The following is a 25300-nucleotide window of genomic DNA, read 5'->3' as shown; positions in this document are numbered from 1 at the left end:
CCACTTCAAGTGAGGGTGCGGGCCGTATGCGGCCCCCGGGCCTCCAGTTCCCCATCCCTGTTCTAAATTGATTTATACTGATTACAGATACCTGGATAAATATGAGCTAAAAACACAGCACGATACCTCCATCTAGTGGTGACATATACAAACAGGACGCGCCGGTGCTCAGGAAACGCTTCTCCTGGCACGGTCATTCCAAACTCCATTGAAAAATGTGGCAGCTGTGTGCTGCCCTTTGTATGAACAGAGATACAAACGATCAAAGTTGTCATTAAATAGATTTTTAGAGGTACAATGAGACGCTCTTAAATTCGGCATAGGCCTACATATTATCCACCAAAAAGCTAAAACCAATTGAATATCCAAACTTTTGCAGGTTTGTTAGCGATGCTGCTTAGCGCCCATTAGGCCTATGTTGAATTTTGTGATTTGTGAAGTTAGATTATTATTGATGACAACAGGGACACACCGAATCGAAAACGGTGTCTCATCGAGGCAGAAAAGGTATGTTATTGTGTACAGTAGGCTGTACACCTACCTGTCATGCCCAAGTACATTTTGTTAAATCGCAGTTTTTGGACGGAAATGTGCGTCATGTCGGGCTCTGAAGTTGATTCAGGTAAGTCACGTATGTAGAAACCGTGTGACTGGCGGTATTTCTGTAAAATTATAGAGGGGTCAGCGTGTAAGGTGGGCCTGGCTGTTTTTTAGTCCCCAAATGAAATGATCCCCACCCCAAAAAACGTGTTTTCTCAATCAATTTTTAATGAGAAACACACTAAACTGCATTTGTCCCACTTGCTGTTCACCTACCCCTCGACCTTAAACCACGCCTGCACGCAGTTTTAACCGTCGGAGGATGGGCGGTGTCACTTTGAAAGCATTCACTTCTCTGGATACATCACTTTAATATTTCCTGCAGGGAGCTTAAAGCTGAGCGCTTCTTCTCTTCTAACTGATCATCTGCAATGGCATTAATTGGTAAAACCGCAGTAGTGACTGGAGCAGCGATGGGAATAGGAAAAGCAATGACGGAAATACTCCTGAAAAACGGTGCCAAGGTAAAGTTTATTGTGATCTTGTGGTTAACTGCATAGATTTCATGCATACTATTACCTATTGTGGTACTGGCAGGATATTGTACTTTTTTCAGGAAAACCTTTTCATTTTACTTCCTATGTGACAACTTTAAGTGATCTTGTGGTTTGTGGAACTTACTGCCGACCAGTGTTTTTGAATATTTTTGCCATTTTTCAATCATTTTGGTATGGAATTGAGACATTTAATGTTTATTTTCCTTAATCTTTCTTATTCCAAGACTGCATTAGTTTTAGCGTGTAAATTTGATGGTCCTTCACCTGTACAGGTTGTCCTCTTGGATGTGAATGAAACTGCAGGAAAGGATTTAAAAGAAGCCCTCGATAAAGAATATGAACAGGAGAGGACTTTGTTCCTGAACTGTAATGTTGAATCAGAGGAGCAGTTTAAAGGTTACACACACACACACACACACACACGTTAGAAACAAAGTGTAGAGGGGGGATGTACTGTTGAGAGGAAAACAGCTGGAATCTCAAATGCATGAAGCTAATCTATTCCAGCTGAACATGCAGAGTTTTTTTATACATTTTTTGCAGTCGTCTGATGTTCGTCAGATACCATGAGTCATTACAACTCAGGGACATTTTGTTTGGAATTAAACCAGGTGTCTTGTAATCCTAGCTGGAGAACCACATCCCAGATAACAGTAATGAAAAAGATATAAAGTAATTATAGTTACATAATATTATGTATATTAAAGGAGAGGTCAAAAACTTAGTGTGGGTTAAGGTAGTTTGTTGCATAAATGCATAAGCTTTCTTTTGATTTGACAATGATTACATATAATAATTTGTAATAATTTTTTTGTTGCAATGTAGATTAGTGACTATCACAGGAGCAGAGGAGGAAGTCAGGTTGTTGATTCATTTTCTGGTGATACACTCATCACTTAGCTGACTAATTGTTGCTGCTCTAAAGTGAAGGATACCCTGCTAACAGGGTAATAATAGGCCATATAAGAGGAAAAGCCAAATCTGGCAATAAAATGAAAGGTTAACTACTAACTGTTTTCTTCTCTGTTCTCAAGCTGCCTTGCAGAGAAGCGGCGAAACATTTGGAGGAATAGACATCCTGTGCAACAACGCTGGCATCATGAATGAGGCCATGTGGGAGAAAACGGTCTCCATAAACCTAGTAAGAAGAAGACAGAGTAAAAAAAAAAACACAAAAAAATATGTTTGTGATTGCATGTTGTAACTTGTAGCTGTTTGCACTTCTCCCAAACAGGAAATTACACCACAACAGATATAATTGCAGTGTTGCATGAGGAACTGTTTGCACCACTGTCAACAGGAGCATTTATTTCTTTTTAGCAGTTAGAGTGTGAGGAAATGATTTGGTAACAAAACATTTAACGTTCAGCTTCCTGTGATTAATTCCACAACATTTGGCACACATAAATAACAGACAGAACAAGTGATGTCTGTCAAAATCCACATTAAGTATTATGTGTTTCAGATGGGTGTTATCAGGGGGACTTACCTGGCTCTGGAGCACATGAGCAAGTTGAGTGGAGGTCGGGGAGGGGTCATCGTCAACACTGCGTCTGTGGCAGGTAAAGTACACCATGTACTGCATATGTGTTTGGTTTCCATTAAAAAACAAAATTCTTTCCAGTCAGATGAGTAAAAAGTCTACATAGAACAGAAACATATTGGCTTAGGCCTATTAACTGTACATAGGATGCTAATATGGTGCAAAAAACTCTTGTTTTACAAAGAAGTTGCATGTTTTAAGTTTATATTTTTCTTAAAGCTCAAGTTAATGTCTTGTTAAAATAAATAGTCTTCTCCTTAAGCTTTCCTTAAAATGTTCACTTCAGTATTTTTTCCTTCTTAATCTTAATTTTATTACATAATACATTGCTTTACATCAGGTAAGCTGTTGCACAAAAGAGCATAGCAACCAAAGTAATGAAAATACTTTAGGACCCGGTGGCTCTATTTTGATCAAAACATAAAGAAATAGAAATAGAAGGAAATAGAATTCATCCAACTGTCTAGAGTTGAGTCACTCTACTTTCTTCCCAGTCAGTACTAGACAAGTAATCTAATGTCCCGATTGAGGCCAACGGCGTGCTTCAACATGTTTCAAAGGTCCTTACCCCTTTACTGAACATGTCGAAGTTCCTGTCAAAATAAGAAGGTAGACTTCTGTAAACTGCCAACTTCCCAAAAGTGTTAGGGTGATAATTGGGACAGAACTCAGGATTCAAGCACACATAGCCTAATTTATTAAAATATTTCATTTTACTACTATACATCTTTCAATGTATTAATGCCTTCATGTTTTTTTTTAACACTGACTGATATAACCCACATGCTGCAGGTTTTGGTCCCCTACTAAGCTGTCCTGTCTATACAGCAACTAAGCATGGAGTGGTCGGCTTCACTCGAGCCATGGCGGTAAGGAAGGTTCACCAGAAAAAAATTCAGGCAGATTAAAGCAACTAAAAGAAACTTTAATTTTGTGTTGACTATGGTGGCCCCCTGTGGTCAAAAGAGGTAGTGTTTCCACTGCCTCTTGTTGTATAGATCTGGCAAGTGTGTGGAGTACGTTTCCCCTTTGTGCTTGTATTATATCAAATCAAATCAAATCAAATCAAACTTTATTTATATAGCGCTTTTCATACATAAAAATGCAACACAAATTGCTTTACAAAAAATAAGAAAAAACAAACAATAAAAATGACAAAACCCACCCCTCCCTCCCCCACATACACATCTGTAAGTATACATACACAAACATGCACACACGCATTTAGTCATGCACGCACACAAACACACTCAGACTCACACACAGCACATATTGATTGACAGTGTAGAGACATGGCAAGGCACCGAGGATCCAGATGAGGGAAAAGCAACCTGTGGGAGCATCCACACTGAGAGGTGGCAGAGCCCACAGCCATAGAGGACGCCGTCACAGAGACCACCAGGACCCGGGGAGACCGAGGCGGACTCCACACATGGTGCAGAGCCGCCCAGCCCCCCGGGCCCAGGGAGTCCCCAAGACCACATCCCCACGGGCAGACTGAACACACACCCCTCAGTGAGGAGGCCCCCATGAGGGAACACTGGAGCTAAAGACTAAAAGACTAAAAGACAACAGGACAGAATAAAAACTAAAAGACTAAAAGACAACAGGAATTAAACTAAAAGACTAAAAGACAACAGGACAGGATAAAAACTAAAAGACTAAAAGACAACAGGACAGGATAAAAACTAAAAGACTAAAAGACAACAGGACAGGATAAAAACTAAAAGACTAAAAAACAACAGGACAGGATAAAAACTAAAAGACTAAAAGACAACAGGACAGGATAAAAACTAAAAGACAAGATAAAAACTAAAAGACTAAAAGACAACAGGATAGGGTAAAAACTAAAAGACTAAGAGACAACAGGATAGAAAAAAAAAAGATAAAAACTAAAATACAACGGGAATAAATAAATAAATAGTAAAATAATCAGTTAAAAGCTAGACCAAACAGGTGGGTCTTGAGCCTCCTTTTAAAAACATCAACAGTCTCTGCGGTCCTGATGTCCTCTGGCAGGCTGTTCCAAAGGCGTGGGCCATAATGGCTGAATGCAGCCTCCCCGTAGGTTTTAGTTTTAACTTGGAATGATTAAAAGGCCGGTGCCAGAGGACCTCAGGACCCGCGAGGGTTGATATGATAAAAGCATATCAGATAGATAAGATGGCCCAAGACCGTTAAGACATTTAAAAACTAATAAAAGAACCTTAAAATCGATCCTGAAACACACGGGGAGCCAATGCAGTGATTTTAAACCCGGTGTAATGTGCTCCCGCCCTCTGGTCCTCGTCAGCACGCGTGCGGCTGAGTTTTGTAATAATTGTAGGTTGTGGATGCTGTTTTTGGGAAGACCAGAGAGCAGGGCATTACAATAGTCTAAACGACAAGAGATAAAAGCATGCATCAGCACCTCCGTGTTGGCCTGGGAGAGAAACGGGCGGACTCTGGCTATGTTCTTAAGATGGTAAAAACCTATCTTTGTTGTATTTTTAATATGAGGAATAAAACTTAGCTCAGAGTCAAAAATGACGCCCAGGTTCTTTACACATTGTGAGGTTTTAAAATCTCGTAGTTTTGGTAAAAGTTTCTCTCTCTTGCCTTCAGGACCGATGACTAAAACCTCTGTTTTGTCCTGGTTGAGCTGTAGGAAGTTCACTGCCATCCATGACTTGATATCTAAAATACAGTTTAAAAGTGAATCAATTGGCTTAGTGTCATCAGGAGACACGGCGATGTACAGTTGTGTGTCATCAGCATAGCTGTGGAAGCTGATGCCGTGTCTCCTGATGACGTCCCCAAGGGGAAGCATATACAGATTAAAAAGAATTGGACCTAAAATTGACCCTTGGGGAACCCCACACTTGATTTCATGTGTTCTGGAGGAGCATGTATCCATACTTACAAAGAAACTTCGATCTGAGAGATAAGAACTGAACCAGTTAAAAACAGTACCAGAGAGGCCGACCAGGGTTCGGAGTCTCTTTAATAAAATGTGATGGTCTACTGTATCAAAGGCGGCGCTGAGATCCAGTAGAACCAAGACTGTTAATTTCTGTGAATCTAAATAACACCTGAAGTCATTTAAAATCTTTAAAAGAGCTGTCTCGGTACTGTGGTTCATTCTAAAACCAGATTGATATTTCTCTAAAATGTTGTTTCCATTTAAAAAATAATTTAACTGGTTAAAAACCAGTTTTTCTAAAATTTTACTTAAAAATGGTAAGTTGGATACAGGCCGGTAGTTATTTAAAATGTTGGGGTCTAAATTACTCTTCTTCAGAAGGGGCTTCACCACTGCCGTTTTGTAGGCAGTGGGGAAGACACCCGTCTGAAGAGAGCAATTCACAACATTTAAAATCTGTTCCTCAAAGAAAGCAGAAAATGATTTTAAGAGCGATGTGGGAATAGGATCTAAAAGGCAGGTTGTTGGGTTTGCTTGGGAGAAAACTCGACCAAGTGTCCTTGCATCAACGAGGGCAAAACTCTCCAGTGTTTCCTCAGATAAGAGCGATGGTTCAGGTGTGTAAAAAGTTACATTCTGGGATAAAAGACTGGATCTGATACCATCGATCTTACTTCTGAAGTGGTCTGCAAAGTCCTCGCAGAGGGCCTCTGATGGTGTCATGTGAGCTTTATTAAAACTAGTGTTGGTTAAAAGATCGAAGGTGGAGAAAAGAAACCTGGGGTTGTTTTTATTGTCTGTGATGAGTTTCGAGAAATGGGAAATTCTTGCTTGTTTGACTGCGTTATTGTAGGTTTTGAGTTGTTCACGTAGTATTTCATAATGGACTGTTAATTTAGTTTTTCTCCACCTTCTCTCCGCACTCCTGCAATTTCTTTTTAGTTTTTTGACGTTAGCGGTTCTCCAGGGTGGTACAGGTTTTGTTCTTACAGTTTTAGTTAAAAGTGGAGCCACTAAGTCCAGTGTTGATTTTAGTTTGGAATTAAAATTGTCAACAATAAAATCACAGGGTGCAGGTAAAACCTCAGCAGGGGTGCTCTGTAAAATCTCGATAAAATTTGCAGCCACTTCAGAAGTCAGGTAGCGTTTCCTCACTGTTCTCACCGGGGCCTCCTGAGGGTTAAAACTGGCGATGTTAAAATACACACAGTAGTGGTCAGACACAGCCAGGTCCACAACAGAGGACACACCAGCGGACAGGCCGTAGGTTATGACCAGGTCCAGGGTGTGTCCTCTGTTGTGAGTTGGCTGTGCGACGTGCTGTTTAAAATCTAGGCAGCTTAAAAGGTTTAAAAATTCTCTGGACATTGTGTCCGAGATGTTGTCAACATGTAGATTAAAATCACCAGCTATTAAAACCCTGTTGTAAGTGGTGTGGATGATTGATAAAAATTCAGAAAATTCACTGATAAAAGACGAAGAATATTGGGGTGGTCTGTAAACTGTGATGCAGATAATCGGAGGGCTGCTAAAAACAAAGGCGTGGTATTCAAATGATATGTAACTGTTAAAAGAAACCTCTTTTGAGTTCAGCGTTTCCTTTAAAAGTGACGCAGTACCGCCTCCCCTCCTAACCCCCCTTGTGGAAAATAAAAAAATAAAATTAGGTGGGCAGGCCTCAGTGAGAACAGCTGGTGCATCGGTGCCAAGCCATGTCTCTGTCAGAAGAAAAATGTCCAGGTTATGATCTGTAATTAAGTCATTTATGATGTAGGTTTTATTGGAGAGAGAGCGCACATTCAGCACGGCCAGATTAATGTTCGTGCCAAATGTGCGCTCACAAGGTGTGGTGATGGGGACCTGCAGGAGGCAGGTCAAGTTGCTCAGAGCCTTATTGAGAGGGCCTGAGCGCCTGTTTGTTATCCTGACTGGAATGGGTAGGGGAGAAATAACAGGGAGTTTGGGCAGAGTAGTAGTAAGCCCGCCTCGCCTTGTGCTTCTGAAAATTTAAAGCTTAAATGTTTGTTCATGTGTGTCTTTCACTAGGGTGCCTCTACCGTATCAGGTTACGGTATACGGTTCAATGTCGTTTGCCCGAGTTTCATCCAAACTGAGCTCTTCTCCAGTATTCCATCCAAATTGGGGCAATTCATCCACCTGGCTCCTGCAACCCAAGCAGTGGTAGATAAGTACGGGATGTTAAAGTAAGTCTGCTTGTTAAAGTTGGTATTTGGCTTCACACTGGAAAAAATAGCACCTCAAAATTAAGTTTAAAAAACCCCCAAAACAATGAAAAAGATCCTTATGAAGGGGAGACATAAAAAGCAATGTACCTCGCCCAGCACGGGTAAACCAGGGTCCCCTCCCCTCACAGCTCAAAAAACCCATCATGGATCCGCTGACCTGTGGGTCCACCACCCGCAGGGCTATACATAGAGGTCGGTGCAAAACAGCCTGCCCAATCTGAACCCAAGTGGTGCAGTGTTATTGAACTTTTATGCTACTCACAGATCGACCATAACAAACACCATGTTCGAGCATGGAGTTGCTCATAAGTGAACCAGAGCACTCTGTATCATCAGATCTGTGGACGAATGTCCTCAACGCTCGGGTGAAGAGAGGAGAAGAGCTGTCAACTGATCCCCACCTGGTGGTGAGTTGGATCAGGTGGCAGGGGAGGCTGCTGGACAGACCTGGCAAACCCAAAGTTGAACTGGGAACGTCTAGCGGAGGCTCCTGTCTGCAGGGTGCCTGTGGAGGCAGAGTCTAAGTCTGAAGACTCAGGGGAAGACTCCCCAATGTCCCTGGCAGAAGTTGCTAAGAAGCTGCCCGGCGGCAAGGCACCAGGGTAGGACGAGATTCGCCCTGAGATGCTGAAGTTTCTGGACACTGTTGGGCTGTCATGGTTTACGCACCTCTTCAGTGTAGGTCTGGGACAGTGCCAGTGGCGTGGCAGACCGGGGTGGTGGTTCCCATTTTCAAAAAAGGGAACTGGGGGGTGTGTTCTAATTACCGTGAAACCACACTGCTCAGCCTTCCTGGGAAAGTTTACTCCAGGGTGCTGTACAGGAGGCTCCAGCAGATTGTCAAACTCATATTCAGGGGGAACAATGCGGCTTCCGTCTTGGCCGTGGAACAGCGGAACAGCTCTTTACCCTCGTGAGACTGATGGAGGGGTCATGGAAGTTTGCTCATCCAGTCTATTTGTGTTTTGTTGACTTGGAGAAGCCTTACGACCGTGTCCCCTGGGAAGTCCTGTGGGGGGTACTGCGGGAATATGGGGTACCGTCCTCGTTGCTACGAGCAATCCGGTCCCAATATAGCCAAAGTGAAACCTGCTCGCCACAACTTCAAACACGTTCCAAGTGGTTGTTGGCCTCTGTCAAGGCTGTCCCTTGTCTCTTGTTCGGTTTGTGGCATTGATGGACAGGATCTCAAGGCGCAGCCGGGCAACTCTGCTGCAACTCTGCTTATTGCCGATGATGTGGTTCTTTTGGCTTCATCAAACCAAGACCTCCAGCACTCATTGGGACTGTTTGCAGCCAAGTGTGAAGCAGTTGGGATGGGAGTCAGCAACTCCAAGTCTGAGGCCATGGTTCTCTGTTGGAAACGGTGAACTGTCCCCTCTGGGTAGGGAGAGAGGTAATGCCTCAAGTGGCCCTGGAAAGGGGGAAAACATGGATGGATGGATAGAAAACAATGAATAAGGTGTTTTATTGTTTATAATAAATATGTTCAAATGTTAAGTACAAATACATGCATATTAATTGAAGTCACTGTACCTTTTTATCTCAGTGTGTCTGAGGTGGCCGAGGCCCTGCTGGAGCTGGTGACTGATGAGACGAAGAATGGACAGGCCCTGATGGTGACCCCGAAAGGAAAGCAATATATGGCTTTTCCTTCATTCAACTCGTAGCTCTCTGCAGTGACAAACCTCAAGAGTACTAGATCTTGTTTCTCTGTGCTTTAATATGCCTTAAGTGCCTCTGTGTAAAGCAGACAAGGATGTTTAGCTCACATGTTTAAGTCAACACGTGAGGTCTAAGCAAGAGGTTCTCAATTTTATTCTCCTTTATCTCAAAAGATAGGTGACCCCCTCATGTATGTCTCTTGTAGTAATATGATGAAGCCTATTTGTTACACTTCTATACTTTTACTTATGTTAAAGAAGAACATATGAATATTATTAATATATCTTCAAATGTATTAGAGAGATATTACAGATGTGAGTTAACTCTAAGAGTTATACATTTGTTAATTTGAAACTGTTATTAATGTCAAAATTAAAATATTATCTGTTGATCGATGAGGTCTTTTGCTCATATTGCACATATCTATACATATGCATTCAAGGTTAGGTAGTTTAAGCATCTGGGGGTTGGGGGGGGTTACTGTATGGCATCAGTATTGCCTTGACATTTTGATTGCAGCAAAAAATACCCGGGGCTACCTTCACCACACCCACATTTTTCAACAAAAAAAAGAAGAAATTAAAAGACACAAATACCATGGCATCTGAAAAAGCTAATATAGTCACAAATAAACTACCAATACCTCATCTTAAGTATGTGATTCAGCTCCTTTAGCTCATTTCAAGTTCACGAAAACTTAACTCTCATTATCTGAGTAAAAGCAATGTGAGACACCAGTATAATGTCAGCTATCAGGGTGGTCTGTTCCAAACCTGCAACCAGCTGATAGTGCTGCTGGTCAAACTCACTCCCCATAAACTAGAAATTGCTTTGCAATAACCCAATACATGCATAGTAGACACACTGCATCATCAATCAATCAATCAATCAATCAATCAATCAATCAATCAATCAATCAATCAATCAGACTTTATTTGTATAGTACTTTTCATACGAGATGCAGAACAAAGTGCTTTACATAAAAAGGAGGAAGTAATAATAATAATAATAAAATAATGAAACATAGAAACAAGCAAACACCCTCTGCCCATCCCCAACCCTCCACCCCACCCACCTTCATCCAACCCATCCTATTAAAAACAAAGCACAAACTGAGGAAGCACCATCTCAACATGGAGCATTGAGGAAACACTGGAGGCAGGTTAAAAATTAATTAGATAAAAAAATAAAGTAAGGTAAGATAAAATAAAATAAAACAAGGTTAAAAAAGATTTTAAAAAGTAAAAGTAAATATATATATATTTACTTTTACTTTTTTAAATCTTATATATATATATATATATATATATAGAGAGAGAGAGAGAGAGAGAGAGAGAGAGGAATAGAAATAGACTAATAAATAGTATCAAATAAATAAATAAAAGAGAAGATGTTTTAACACTAAGATGCATGAGCAGAAAAATCTCTAAAATTGGTTCAGGTAAAAGCCAAATTAAAAAGATAAGTCTTACGTTTGCTCCCCTAAAAATATGAAGAAAAAATATGAAGACTGCATGGACATACAAACATAAAACAGCTGTAAGTCTGAAAAATAACTAACACAGCAATATACCTCCATCTAGTGGTCATATAAATAGAGCGCGTCTGTCGACAGTGGCACAGTCATTCCAAACTCCATTGAAAAACGTGGCAGCTGTGTGCTGCCTTTTGTAAACAGAGGTACAAAATATCCAAGTGGTTATAGTTTTTAGAGGTACAATGAAACACTCTTAAATGCGGCATACATTTAATCCATCAACAAGCTATTACGGATTAAACATTTTAACTATTGCAGGTTTGTTATCGATGCTGCATAGCGCCCACATAAATTGAATTATGTGATTTGTGAAGATGTTATTGACATATAGCCTACTTGGCAACAGGGATATGCCAAATTGAAAAGGGCGTCTCATTGAAGCAGAAATAGTATTTGATTGTGTTCAGTATACACTTACATGTGACGTCCATGTACACTGATTGAATTGCAAGTTTTCTGTAAAATTGTAAAATTATTGACGGATGCACATGTATGATGGGCATGGCTGGCTGTTTGTTAGTCCTCAACCAAATTGCTCCCCCCGAAAACAACACTTTTCTCTTCTCAATCAACTTTTGATGAAAAACATATTGAACTGTATTAGACCCTCTTGCTGTAAGACCTACCCCTCACCCTCCAAAACACGCCTACATTCAGTTTCAAACTGTAAAATCTGTGTTATGTCCTCATTTTCCGCATGTTTCGACGCTATCCGGGCGATGGGCGGTGTGACTTTGGAAGCATTCACTTCTCTGGATACATCACTTTGATATTTCCTGCAGGGATCCTACAGCTGAGCGCTGCTTGTCTTCTAACTGAACATCTGAAATGGCATTAAATGGTAAAACCGCAGTGGTGACTGGAGCAGCGATGGGGATAGGAAAAGCAATGACGGAAATACTCCTGAAAAACGGTGCCAAGGTAAAGTTTATTGTGATCTTGTGATTAACAACATAGATTTCATGGTACTTTCAAGATATTGTACTCTTTTTTTTTTTTTTTTTTTTTTTTTTTTAGGAAAAAGTTTTAATTTCTACTCCCCTACCAGTGGTTTTGCATATTTTTGCTATTTTGAAAAGAAGAAATTTTGTTTATTTTGTTTTAAAATAAAAACATTGTCAGAATATTTCAGCGTGACTTTAGTGTACATTGATCTTATTACAAAAAACAAAAAATCGTAATCTATTTCTGCCTAACATAAGCTTAGTTTTACAACATTATTTTACACAAGTTGGTGTAAATAAAGAAAAATGGTAGAAATGTTTTAACAGGACTACACTTTCTTATTCCAAGACTGCATTAGATTTAGTGTTTAAATCTGATGGTCCTTCACCTGTACAGGTAGTCCTCTTGGATGTGAATGAAACTGCAGGAAAGAATTTAAAAGAAGCCCTCGATAAAGAATATGAACAGGAGAGGACTTTGTTCCTCAACTGTAATGTTGAATCAGAGGAGCAGTTTAAAGGTAACACACACACACACACACACACACACACACATTCTCACTTTAGCAAACAAAGTGTATAAGTGGGGGAGGTACTATTCAGAGGAAATTAGCTGGAATCTCACTTTCTGTAATTTTTTTCACTTAGGCTATATATTATGTTGTTTTATATTTTTGGATTGTATATATCATGTTATATGTCTGCAGAATGTCACCTTTTTGTAGAATATAAGGAGAAGAGCTGGACCTGGTAATGAAATGAAAAGTTAACTACTTATTGTTTTCTTCTCTGTTCTCAAGCTGCCTTGCAGAAAAGCACTGAATCATTCGGAGGAATAGACATCCTGTGCAACAACGCTGGCATCATGAATGAGGCCATGTGGGAGAAAACGGTCTCCATAAACCTTGTAAGAAGAAGACAGAGTAAAAAAACTGCATCTGGTTGTGATTTGGCCATTACTTAACCGGTTCCACTGCTCCCACACACAGGAAATTACACCACAACAGATATAGTTGCAGTGTTTCATGACTTACAGTTTCCACCACCAAAATGAAACATTTACATTTCCGTCTTTTCGGGAGAGTGTGAGGAAACTTTTTAGCATCAGTTTAACATCCAGCTTCCTGTGATTCATTCCATAACATTTGTGTGTGTTTCAGATGGGTGTTATCAGAGGGACTTACCTGGCTCTGGAGCACATGAGCAAGTTGAGTGGAGGTCGGGGAGGGGTCATCGTCAACACTGCGTCCGTTGCAGGTAAAACACACCATGTACTGCATATGTGTTTGTTTGGTTTTCCATTAAAAGAAAACAGCACTCTTTGCGTTTGTAGTGTAAATTTACTACCTCTCTTGAGTGAGAAAACGCTTGGGCACGTTTTCCGGGAACAAGCACGCTGCCAAATCTACAACCTATACTTGTTTATATTTCTGCTTCTACAGCCTCTACTCTCTGACAAATCCCAGATCCTACAGTACATTATTCTGGTTTAAACCAGTTGTTACAGTTCTGTTCTTAACAAAAGGTCAGACTGGGGCCCTTTAGTAAAAGACTTACACTAAAAGTAACATAGAATATTACACTTGTAACATAAAATATACTACACGTTCCTGATTAAAAATAGCACAGACATGATAATTTCTTGACTATGGGGAATTTAAGTTGTACAGCTAGCTCTAGCTATGACTTTAATAGCTTTTAAATATTGTTTAGAATACAACCAGAAACTCTTCTCACTGCTACGCTGTGCAGATGCGTGGAATTAACAGTACTTGTGTCTCTATTATTAACTGCTTTTGTAAAAGTCAGCAAAAAATGTCAGATGGTTAAAAGATCTGCACAGAACAGAAACATATTGATTTATTTACTGTACATAAGATTGGTTATGTGGTGCAAAAAACATTTGTTTTGCAAATAAGTTGCACGTTACAAGTTAATATTTTCCTTAGCCCCGGGCTTAACATTGCTGCATGAAAATAAAAGACAGTGTTGAATTTTGTGCATTCCTATTAGTGAGGATTAAACCCTAACACTGACTGATATAATCTACATCCTGCAGGTATTGGTCCCCTACTAAGCTGTCCTGTCTACACAGCAACTAAGCATGGAGTGGTCGGCTTCACTCGAGCCATGGCGGTAAGGAAGGTTTCCCAGGGGAAAAAAATCAGGAAGATTAAGGCAATTTAAAGAAACTTTCATTTTGTGTTGACTATGGTGGCCCCCTGTGGACAAAAGAGGTAGTGTTTCTGGCAAGCATTACGCATAGAAGCGAGTGAAAAAAAAAGAAGCAAATTGTTTTTAATGCTATTTTTCTCTCTTAAACACTTTCTTTCTTTGTAGAATGCACAGCAATGAGAAAAAAATCTGAAAGAAAAGAAGAAAAAAAATCTAAAGGAAAGTCTCCTTCTGCTTCAGTTTAACTGGCCAACATGCAGACACTGCCAACCTTTGCCTGGAAAAATGCTTTTCAAGCTGTTCTGACCCACAATCCTCTTTGCAGCATATGAACCAAAGGGTCACCGTTTAAGGCGAAATGTAATGACAAAGAAGTATGTCCCTGTTATATGCACACTTCATGCAACATTATGTACTTCTGCAGCAGTACATACTTCAAGTAAAAAGAAAAGAAAACACTTGCAATTTTGAAAACAACAAAAGGGTCTTCAGGTCGTTTTGTCTAATTTGCAGAAAATCAAACTCAGTGACAGTTAAGAATAATTATGTAGAAATAGCCAATCTTCTCGCTGATGGTCTTGTTTTTTGGGGTTTTTTTTAGGTCATGTTGGTCAAATCTGTGTACAAAAGGTCGATTAAACTATTCATTGCAAATAATGCTGATATACTTTATAGCTCTGTCATGACATTTTTATATCACAAAATAGCTAACTTATACTACTCTTTATAAGAGTCTATGCACTACTTCGACCCAGTAACTGATTTGACATACAGGTTGGGTTTGGCTGTTTATTTTAATTAAATGACTGTAATACAGAATGAGACAGCTTGTCCCCTTTGTGCTTGTATAATGTATTGTGTCTCTAAATATTTGAAGCTTAAATGTGTGTTCATGTGTGTCTTTTACTAGGAGGCCTCTACCGCATCAGGTTACGGCATACGGTTTAACGCCATTTGCCCGAGTTTTGTCCAAACTGAGCTTTTCTCTGGTCCTCTATCCCGATTGGGGCAGTTCATCCACCTGGCTCCAGCAATCCATGCATTTGCAGATAAGATTGGGTTATTAAAGTGAGTCTTTTCTGCTTGTGACGTTTTGTTAAAGTTGGTATTTAGCCTCACACTGGTAAAAAATAGCAACTCAAAATTGAGTTAAAAAAACAACAATGAATAATGTCTTTTTTTGTTTGTAATACATACGTACTATGTAAAAAGATATTTTGACTAGAAATTAGTCAAATACATGCATATTAATTAAGGTTACTGTACCTTTTTATCTCAGTGTGTCTGAGGTGGCCGAGGCCCTGCTGGAGCTGGTGACTGATGAGACGAAAAATGGACAGGCCCTGATGGTGACCCCGAGAGGAAAAGAATTTGTGGCTTTTCCTTCACATTTCTAATAGCTCTCTCTGTAAAGCAGACAAGAATGATTAGCTAAGATAATGTAGGTCGGCACAATGTCCATGGGAGGTCTAAACAAGATGTTCTCAATTTTATGCCCTTCATGTACATCTCTTGTAGTAATTTCATGAAGCCTATTTGTTACACTGTTACACTACTCTTGTCTAAAAGAAGAGCATATGAGAAATGTAGTATAGATATATTACAGATTTGTTAAACATACCTTCAGATTCTAAGAGTTATACATTTGTCAGATTGAAAACGTGTCTCATACCCTGTGGCAGACTGTTACTGCAGTTAGAGAATTGCTCATCTAAGCTGTATGCATTTGCATCTTGTGCTGGTTTTCACGTGTTTGCCAATCATTTAACCCTTGTGCCTTACTTTGTAAAAATTGCTCCGACATCCTTAGACGACAAAAACGTTTGTGTCAAAAAATATAAAGAAAAGAAAATAGGACAGAACAGAAGGCTGTTCACATTGCAGAAAGAGGACAGGAGAGGTTGTAAAAGACCCCCAATATGCATGGAACGTGTGGGCACTTGAAAGAGTGTTGTATGATTGAATTCCATTTCATTACAATTAAAAAATGATACATCAGAGAAATTCAACTTGCATTCGTCATTTTTTTTAAATGATTTATGTCATTATAATTATGTTGTACTTCACACAAGACACTTTTGAGTTGTTCCCCCCACTTCTTTAGGCACGTCCTATGATTAATTTAGCACCCGCTATGACTACCAGAAAGGACAAGTTGGCTGTTAGCAAACTAATGTTAGCTAGTTAGCAAGCTAAGGTACTTAATACTGCATAGTTTTATATATTTATGTATGTTTGTAACTGAGTTTGCCTATATGTACACTATATGGACAAAAATATTTGGCCACACTTGTTATTAACTGAATTCAGGTGTTTCAATCAGACCCTTGCTACAGATATGTACAAAGTCAAGCACCTAGCCATGCAGTCTCCATTTGCAAACATTTGTGATGCAAAATGGGTCATTCAAAAGAGCTCAGTGACTTTAAGCGTGGTACTGTGATGCTACCACTGCAGTAAGAGGGTTTGGGAAATGTAATTCCTGCTGGATATTCCACGGTCAAATGTAAGTCATGTTATTAGAAAGTGGAAGCGTTTAGGAACAAAAGCAAATCAGCCACGAAGCAGAAGACCACATAAAATCACAGATCAGGGTCAACGACTGCTAAGGCTCATGGTGTGTAAAAGTCGCTCTGCTGATGCCATAGCTGAAGAGTGAAGGAGGAATAATGATATGGGGCTGTTTTTCAGGGTTTGGGCAAGGCCCTTTATCTCCAGTGAAGGGCTATGTTAATGTTTTGGCATAAAAACACATTTTGGCTGATAATATGCTTCCAACTTTGGGGCAACAGTTTTGGGAAGGCCCTTTTCTGTTCCAACATGACTGTGTCCCAATGCACACAGCAAAGTCCAAAAAGACATGGTTTGATGAGTTCAGTGTGTAAGAACTTGACTGGTCCACACAGAGCCCTGACCTTAACCCCATCGAGCACCTTTGGGATGAACTGGAACGGAGATTGCAAGCCAGGCCTTCTTGTCCAACATCCGTGCCTGACCTCATAAATGCTCTACTGAATGAATGGGTACAAATTCCCACAGAACTCTGAAATCTTGTGGAAAGCCTTCCAAGAAGAGTGCAAGCTGTTATAGCTGCAAAAGGGGGACTAACTCCATATTAAAGTTTATGTATTTGAGTAAGGGCTGTCAATCGATTAAAATATTTAATCACAATTCATCGCATGATTGTCCATAGTAAACTCGCGATTAATCACAAATTAATTACACATATTTTATCTGTTCTAAATTTTTCAAGTTTTTAATACTCCTATCAACATGGAAAAGGACACATATGCTTGATTTATGCAAATGTATGTTTATTAGTATTGCAACAGTCGGCCCCTGGGCCTCCAGTTGCCCATCCCTGCTTTAATATTTCCTGCAGGGATCCTACAGCTAAGCACTGCTTCTAACTGAACATCTGAAATGGCATTAAATGGTAACACTGCAGTAGTGACTGGAGCAGCGATGGGGATAGGAAAAGCAATGACAGAAATACTCCTGAAATACGGTGCCGAGGTAAAGTTTATTGTGATCTTATGGTTACAATAATGTTTTTTATAACATGCACACCATTACATTATGCAAACAGTGGCAGAGTTACAATAATCGATACTGTACTGAAATTCACACTTGAGTTACAAAAACATTGTCAGAATATTTCAGCATGATTTCACTGTAAATCGATTTTATTACAAAACAAATCTATCTCAATTAAATGAAATTTAAATGAAAATGAAGAAAAATGTTTGAAATCTTCTAACTGCACTACATTTCTTTCCAAATGAATCATTGACACAAGGTACTCTCAAATACAAGGTTCGGTAAGGTCAGAAAAGGTAAGGCAATAAGGTCAGAAAAGAAGGTAAATGGTACAAATACAAAAAATTTCAGACTGCTTTATTCCAAGATTGCATTAGTTTTAGCGTGTAAATTTGATGGTCCTTCACCTGTACAGGTAGTCCTCTTGGATGTGAATGAAACTGCAGGAACGAATTTAAAAGAAGCCCTCGATAAAGAATATGGACAGGAGAGGACTTTGTTCCTCAACTGTAATGTTGAATCAGAGGAGCAGTTTAAAGGTAACACACACACACACACACGCACGCACGCACGCACGCACGCACACACACTATGAATGGGGTTTGGAAGTGGGGGAGGTACTGTTGATAGAAAAACAGCTGGAATCTCATTTGTTGGGATAAACATGTCTTCAAATGCACAAAGCTAATAAATCCCAGCAACACATGCAGAGTTGTTTATACAATTTTTGTCCCAGATGTTTGTCAGATACCATGAGTCATAACAAAGCAGGGGCATTTTGTTTTGAGTTAAACTTTCAATCGCAGCCGGAGAACCACACCCCAAATTTAAATGAGATATGAGGTATTTACAGTTACGTAATATTAAGTTATGTATATTAAAGGAGAAAACACACTCCCTGAGGCCTTAATGTAAGTTAAGTAGAGGAGGAGGTCAGGTTGTTGTCATTTTCTGGTGATACACTCATTGCTTAGCTGACTAATTGTTGCTGCTCTAAAGTGAAGGATACCCTGCTAACAGGGTAATAATAGGCCATATAAGAGGAAAAGCCAAATCTGGCTATAAAATGAAAGGCTAACTACTAACTGTTTTCTTCTCTGTTCTCAAGCTGCCTTGCAGAGAAGCGCCAAAACATTTTTGGGAAAAGACATCCTGTGCAACAACGCTGGCATCTTAAACGAGGCCATGTGGGAGAAAACAGTCTGAATAAACCTCGTAAGAAGACAGAGTAAAAAAAATGCATCTGGTGGTGACCACAACAGATATAGTTGCAGTGTTTCATGAATTACTGTTTGCACCACCAACAGAAACATTTACAATTCTTTCTTTTCGAGAGAGTGTGAAGAGATTATTGAGGAGATGGTGGATGAAACACATGCATCAAGGTGTCGCAGATCCGACTACAAGAGCAAAACATACGTGATGTGCATGAAGTGCAAGGTATTCCTTTGTGTTTCCAAGAAGGGGGATTGCTTTTTGAAATATCATACCAAATAAGCACAACAAAGCAAAGCAAAACAAAACAAAACCAAAGTGATGATGGACAGTTACGTGGATGTTAAACCCTGGTATTTCTTTGTGACTAACTGGTTGCCATCAAGATTCAGTTTCACATACGGCGTTCCGATGCCCGCTGTGGATGTCTTAAAAGCACAACAAAGCAAAAGTAATGATAAGCAGTTATTTGGATGTTCAACTCATTCTCATGTTGACTTTTTGATATTTTCTATGAGATTAACTAGTTGCCATGAAGGTTCCATTTCACATGTATGGCGTTCCGATGTCCACTGCAGTGGACACATGATATCTTAAAAAAAACAACTTTTTTTTCAAAAAAAATGTTTTCAGTATTCTAATTACCTTACAAAGATTGGGGAATTTAAAAAAAAATTTGATGGGACAATATTTTTTTTCCTGGTAGTCAGGAGGATATGATTATTTTAGCACCTGCTATGAGAACCAGAAAGGATAAGTTATCTGTAACTGACTTTATGTATCTGCTAACTCACTTACAAAATGTACTGCATAGGTACGTTACTGTTAAATATACTTTTTCAGGATTGCACAGTTTCCCCATTGTACTGCTAATGTCCTAAGTCCGTATACGTCTGTATCCACCTAAGTCCTCCTAAAAATTCAGTTTTTCAGGTAAGTTTTTGAAAAACTTAGTTATGGTTTCTTCACCCTGTTGTTAGTGCAGTTCACCACACAGCAGCTTTTAGACATGTTTCTGGTGTTTGCTAGTGACCAAATGAACAGAAAGGATCCTTCTTACTCTCTTCAGTCAATGGATTGGTTTCCCCTCCTGTGGGGGCGGGGCTTAAGTGCCCTCTGGATCCAGTTTAAAAGCACTGACTTCTCTCCATTCATCCCTCTAATATTTCCTGCAGGGATCCTACAGCTAAGCACTGCTTCTAACTGAACATCTGAAATGGCATTGAATGGTAAAACTGCAGTAGTGACTGGAGCAGCGATGGGGATAGGAAAAGCAATAACGGAAATACTCCTGAAAAACGGTGCCAAGGTAAAGTTTATTGTGATCTTGTGGTTACCAGAATATATTTATAGCATGCAAACCATTATATTATGCAAACAGTGGCAGTGACAGAGTTACAGTACTTGATAGGAGACTGATATTTTTTACAGGGATGTATTGTAATTTTACTCCACTTTGTTTATTTGACCCTTCTGTCTCCCAGTGGTTATTCATATTTTTGCATTTTTCAATGATGCAGTTACTTTAGTATGGAATTGAGACTTTAAATGTTTATTCCCCTTTTAAAATAAATGAAAACAAAAATATTATAAGAATATTTCAGCATGAGTTAAATGTATAAGCATAGTTGAGAAACATTTTTTTTTACACAAGTTGATGTAAATTAAGAAAAATGTTTGAAATGTTCTTACTGGGCTTCCTCCTGTTTTTTAAAGAAATCAATTATAAACACAAATGACCTTCAGACTTATTAATTTAATTACAGATTAAACTGCCAAACATTTATTTCCACCTTTTTACTGCAACAAAGAATATTTATATATCCATTTAAGGGCGCTTCATACTGCAAATGTTATGTAATTGGTAGCCCACTTTTCATAAACAATACCCTGGTGTGATATTACCTATATAGGTGTAACCAATCCGTGGCTTCTATCCTGGGACTTGACTACTGTTTTTGAAGTACATTCAAATACCAGGTTCAGTAAGTTCAGATAAGATAAGCAATAAGGTAGCATAAGCCTTTATTTACCCCCAGGGGATAAATAAAGGTGTGGCAGCAGCAGGGACAGACATAAGTACAGATAAAAGTAAAAAAAAAAAAGAAAAAGAAAAGATAATTAGAAATATATAAAATAAAATGAGAATAGAAATACAAAATATGTCAGATTGTTTTATTCCAAGACTGCATTAGTTTTAACGTGTAAATCTGATGGTCCTTCACCTGTACAGGTAGTCCTCTTTGATGTGAATGAAACTGCAGGAAAGAGTTTAAAAGAAGCCCTCGATAAAGAATATGGACAGGAGAGGACTTTGTTCTTGAACTGTAATGTTGAATCAGAGGAGCAGTTTAAAGGTAACACAAAAACAAACTATCTCTCTCTCTCTCTGTCTTTCTCTCTCTAACACACACACACACACACACACAACATGTCAGATAACATGAAAGCAGGGACATTCTGTTCTGAATAGAACTTTCAATTGCAGCTGGAGAACCACACCTCAGATAAGAGTAATGCATAATATATAAGGGAATTACATAACATTATAGTTACGTATATTATAGGAGAAGACAAACACCCTGTGGCCTTCATGTAAGTTAAGGTAGTTTAATTCAAGGTTCTTTTTCCACTTAGGCTAGGGTGACCATATTTTGATTTCCAAAAAAGAGGACAATTGGCACGACCTCGAGACACAAATTCAGACAGGCTTCTCGGAGGTTGATGAACATGCTTTATTATGCTTCAATGGTGCAAAATTAACTTCTGTAATAAAATAAAATGAAATCTGTAAAAACTTGTAACAAAATAATAGCTCTCGTAGACTCTTTTCAAATAAATGAATAAATAATATGAAATAATGTTCTAAATATGAACTCTTCTGTTAGAAAATCTAGCTTCAACAATATATCTCTTAATAACTGCAATAAGATAAATAATAGAAGAGTCTCACAAAGATACTAACTTAACAAACAAAAAGGATCTATACTTTTCATCTTTAGTTGTCTTTGAGCTTTGAGCTTTGAGATCTCCAGCACCTTTATTAGACACTGAGACATATATGTCAGCATTGCACACGGTGCACTTCACCTCCCACCTGTCCCGACCGGGATGGTACGTCGGAAACATTTTTTTGCAGTTCATCTGTGAAGCTGCACTTACGCTTCGGCATTTCCCGTGCAATGTTGCTCCGCTGTTCGATCTGCCCTCTGTCTGCTCTGCTCTCTGTGTGTGTGTGCTCGGTGCTGACCCGCCCACAAGGCAGCCTCTTGGTAATTACATCTCGCAAAATTGTGTGCAAAGCGCCGGTCAATTTACGTGCACGTGTACTGGTCCTATGAAAAACAGTGAACACCGGACATTTTCGTGAATTTATAAAACCCGGCCGGACGCCCCGGACAGGACGTAAAAAGTGGACATGTCCGGGCAAAAGAGGACGTTTGGTCACCCTAACTTAGGCTGTTGGTGCGGTGAAAAATAAAATACATAAGAATTCTTTTTATTTGACAAAGATTAAATGATATATTCAGTTGTTGTACATTTATTTGTTGGATTGCATATATCATGTTATATGTCAGCACAATGTTACCTTTTTGTTGAATATAAGAGACCCTGGTTATGGAATGAAAAGTTAACTACTAACTGTTTTCTTCTCTGTTCTCAAGCTGCCTTGCAGAAAAGCGCCAAAACATTCGGAGGAATAGACATTCTGTGCAACAACGCTGGCATCTTGAATGAGGCCATGTGGGAGAAAACGGTCTCCATAAACCTTGTAAGTAGAAGACAGAGTAAAAAAAACTGCATCTGGTTGTAATTTTGCCATTACTTATGCGGTTGCACTTCTCCAACACATGAAATGACACCACAACAGATATAGTTGCAGTGTTTCATGAGTTACTGTTTGCACCACCAACAGAAACATTTACATTTCTTTCATTTCGGGAGAGTGTGAGGAAACTATTTGGCAACCGTTACCTATTCAGCTTCCTGTGATTCATTTGACAACATTTGTCTGTGTTTCAGATGGGTGTTATCAGAGGGACTTACCTGGCTCTGGAGCACATGAGCAAGTTGAGTGGAGGTCGGGGAGGGGTCATCGTCAACACTGCGTCCATTGCAGGTAAAACACACCATGTACTGCATATGTGTTAAATTGATTTCCATGAATAGAAAACAGCACTCTTTGCATCCCTAAAGAAAAATAGAACAGCAGTCAATTTGTGTCCCTCTATTTTGCACCTGATCTCTTGAAGACAGTTTAAGATTGCTCTATGTTTTTATACCGCGGGGTCTTTCCAGTCACTACTTGACAAGCTATTTAATGTCCTGAGGTCAATAGTGTGCTTCACCGTGTTTCAAACACCCTTACACCTCCGCCGAACACTGTGAAGTAATTTTTAGTAAGTTACTCTTCGGTAAGGCCCTTAGCTAAGAAGAAATTAAACCTTAAGCTCCAAACACGAGGTGTTTTATGCAACCAGTCCCAGGATTGTTGGTATGTAGAAACTCTACATCCAATATAGCTTTAAGTAAGTTTATAAAGCATTCATAATTTAATTTGTTTGCCTTTTGGTAATATCATGGCCTCACTGCAAAGCCCATACAATGTTGCATGAAAATAAAAGACAGTGTTAAATTTTCGGCATCCCTGTTAGTCAGGATTGAATCCTCACACTGACTTATATAACCTTCATCCTGCAGGTATTGGTCCCCTACTAAGCTGTCCTGTCTATACAGCAACTAAGTACGGAGTGGTCGGCTTCACCCGAGCCATGGCGGTAAGGAAGGTTCACCAGAAAAAAATTCAGGCAGATTAAAGCAACTACACGGTCGCCCATAAAGTTGGAATAACTTTGTTTTCAGACATAATCCTCTGTTAATTGTGGTTTCATTTTCATTGTGATATATTTGGAAGAGATTGATTAATAACATTTTGAGAAGATATACACTTTTTGTTTATGTATGTCTTTCACTAGGAGGCCTCTACTGCATCAGGTTACGGTATTCGGTTAAACTTCATTTGCCCGAGTTTTGTCCAAACTGAGCTCTTCTCCAGCCTTCCTTCCCAAATGGGGCAATTCATCCACCTGGCTCCTGCAACCCAAGCATTAGTAGATAAGATTGGGGTTTTAAAGTGAGTCTTTTCTGCTTGTGATGTTTTGTTAAAGTTGGTATTTAGTCTCACACTGGAAGAATAGCACCTAAAAAAACAATGAGTAAGGTTTTTTCTTGTTTGTAACATAAGATATTTTTCGACAAGAAATTAGTCAAACAGATGCATATTAATTAAAGTCACTGTACCTGTTTATCTCAGTGTGTCTGAGGTGGCCGAGGCCCTGCTGGAGCTGGTGACTGATGAGACGAAGAATGGACAGGCCCTGATGGTGACCCCGAGAGGAAAAGAATATGTGGCTTTTCCTTCACATTTCTAATAGCTCTTGTGTAAAACAGACAAGAATGTTTAGCTAAAATAATATAAGTCAACATGTCAACATGGTGAATCTAAACAAGAGGTTCTCAATTTTATGCCCCTCATGTATGTCTTTTGTAGTAACATGATGAAGCCTATTTGTTAAACTTCTAGTCTTATTTATGTGAAAGAAGAGCATATGAGATATGTATTAGAGAGATATTACAGATTTATTAAACATACTTTCAGATTCTAAGAGTTATACATTTGTTAGATTGAAAAGGGTAATCTTTAAACTGTTATAGATGTCAAATATAAAATATATGTTGATCTGTGAAGCCTTTTGTAAAAATGTTTAAATGAATGAATATGAAAACGTGTCTAATACCCTGTGGCAGACTGCCAATGCAGTTTGAGAATCGCTGAGGCCCGGCCCTAACCAGGCGGCAATCTCCGTGTCTGAGCATGGAGGCCAACCAGGAAGTGCATTAAGCCTGCAAGTCACCGAAAATTCCAGTAGGGGGTGCTAAGTTTGGCTGCAAAAAAATCTGCCCATTCATTTCAGTGCAAAATTTGAAAACTTCTCACTTGATTTATTACCTCAGAAAAAATTTTCAGGACAACATTATGGTCTCAATTGCTAGTAAAAAAATCATCTTCAAGACAATTTGATGTCAATAGTTCTAATAATGGCCCCATTTAGAAGAAAATAGAAGATAAAGAGTATGATTTGGGGTGTTTCTAGCTTTGATTGACAGGTCACTGACAAGGCGAGCCGTCACCAGGAGAGAAGCAGAACAATGCGTATCCACGGCAGCGTGTCAATAAAGTTATATATAACGTTATATAGATAGAAAAGAGGACGTTTGCCGATTTGGTCTCATAACTTTGACCCTTTCACACTGTATTTTCACTTAATGACAGTTTATTTGAACGTTTTGTTCAGTAAAAATGCCTTGTTCAGTGTTTGGCTGGACTAACAGACACTCCAAGGAGTCGCTGCTCAGTTTTCTGAGGGAAGAAAGA

General features: G+C 39.2%; 2 protein-coding genes across 5 annotated transcripts; both read left to right on the top strand.

The window, feature by feature from the left end:
* Nucleotides 1–451: 451 nt before the first annotated feature.
* On the top strand, nucleotides 452–9844 carry LOC131986582 (15-hydroxyprostaglandin dehydrogenase [NAD(+)]-like). Of its 2 annotated transcripts, XM_059351612.1 has the most exons (8): nucleotides 452–622; nucleotides 926–1064; nucleotides 1370–1493; nucleotides 2132–2238; nucleotides 2563–2659; nucleotides 3433–3509; nucleotides 7589–7746; nucleotides 9338–9844. In XM_059351612.1, exons 2-8 carry the CDS (start codon nucleotides 972–974, stop codon nucleotides 9456–9458), a joined length of 777 nt encoding a protein of 258 aa, XP_059207595.1. In that variant the 5' UTR covers nucleotides 452–622; nucleotides 926–971; the 3' UTR covers nucleotides 9459–9844. The 2 variants fall into 2 exon arrangements, with proteins under 2 accessions (XP_059207595.1, XP_059207594.1); XM_059351611.1 differs by having other exon boundaries at nucleotides 452–1064.
* A 1405-nt stretch (nucleotides 9845–11249) lies between these two features.
* LOC131986584 (15-hydroxyprostaglandin dehydrogenase [NAD(+)]-like) lies at nucleotides 11250–24735 on the top strand. Of its 3 annotated transcripts, none has more exons than XM_059351615.1 (7): nucleotides 11250–11911; nucleotides 12332–12455; nucleotides 12735–12841; nucleotides 13095–13191; nucleotides 13994–14070; nucleotides 15020–15177; nucleotides 24179–24735. In XM_059351615.1, the coding sequence occupies exons 1-7, from the start codon at nucleotides 11819–11821 to the stop codon at nucleotides 24294–24296; spliced, it is 774 nt and encodes a 257-aa protein (XP_059207598.1). In that variant the 5' UTR covers nucleotides 11250–11818; the 3' UTR covers nucleotides 24297–24735. The 3 variants fall into 3 exon arrangements, with proteins under 3 accessions (XP_059207598.1, XP_059207597.1, XP_059207596.1); XM_059351614.1 differs by lacking the exon at nucleotides 24179–24735 and adding an exon at nucleotides 15389–16105 and having other exon boundaries at nucleotides 11265–11911; XM_059351613.1 differs by lacking the exons at nucleotides 11250–11911; nucleotides 12332–12455; nucleotides 12735–12841; ... (1 more) ...; nucleotides 13994–14070; nucleotides 15020–15177 and adding exons at nucleotides 20035–20173; nucleotides 21098–21221; nucleotides 22530–22636; ... (1 more) ...; nucleotides 23566–23642; nucleotides 23841–23998 and having other exon boundaries at nucleotides 24179–24611.
* The last annotated feature ends 565 nt before the right edge of the window (nucleotides 24736–25300 follow it).

The sequence above is a fragment of the Centropristis striata genome, chromosome 15, assembly GCF_030273125.1.
Source record: "Centropristis striata isolate RG_2023a ecotype Rhode Island chromosome 15, C.striata_1.0, whole genome shotgun sequence".
NCBI lineage: Eukaryota > Metazoa > Chordata > Actinopteri > Perciformes > Serranidae > Centropristis > Centropristis striata.
The sequence above is the reverse complement of the archived record's forward strand: the minus strand, read 5'-3'. Positions and strand labels throughout refer to the sequence as shown.

What these genes read in the sequence shown, in the direction of transcription:
- LOC131986584 (XM_059351615.1), top strand. Translation starts at nt 11,819, where the DNA reads ATGGCATTAAATGGTAAAACCGCAGTGGTGACTGGAGCAGCGATGGGG. An exon ending in CAACACTGCGTCCGTTGCAG is followed by an intron (nt 13,192 to 13,993) that starts GTAAAACACACC and finishes TACATCCTGCAG; the next exon opens with GTATTGGTCCCCTACTAAGC. An exon ending in GCTTCACTCGAGCCATGGCG is followed by an intron (nt 14,071 to 15,019) that starts GTAAGGAAGGTT and finishes GTCTTTTACTAG; the next exon opens with GAGGCCTCTACCGCATCAGG.
- LOC131986582 (XM_059351612.1), top strand. Translation starts at nt 972, where the DNA reads ATGGCATTAATTGGTAAAACCGCAGTAGTGACTGGAGCAGCGATGGGA. An exon ending in ATCAGAGGAGCAGTTTAAAG is followed by an intron (nt 1,494 to 2,131) that starts GTTACACACACA and finishes TCTGTTCTCAAG; the next exon opens with CTGCCTTGCAGAGAAGCGGC. An exon ending in GCTTCACTCGAGCCATGGCG is followed by an intron (nt 3,510 to 7,588) that starts GTAAGGAAGGTT and finishes GTCTTTCACTAG; the next exon opens with GGTGCCTCTACCGTATCAGG.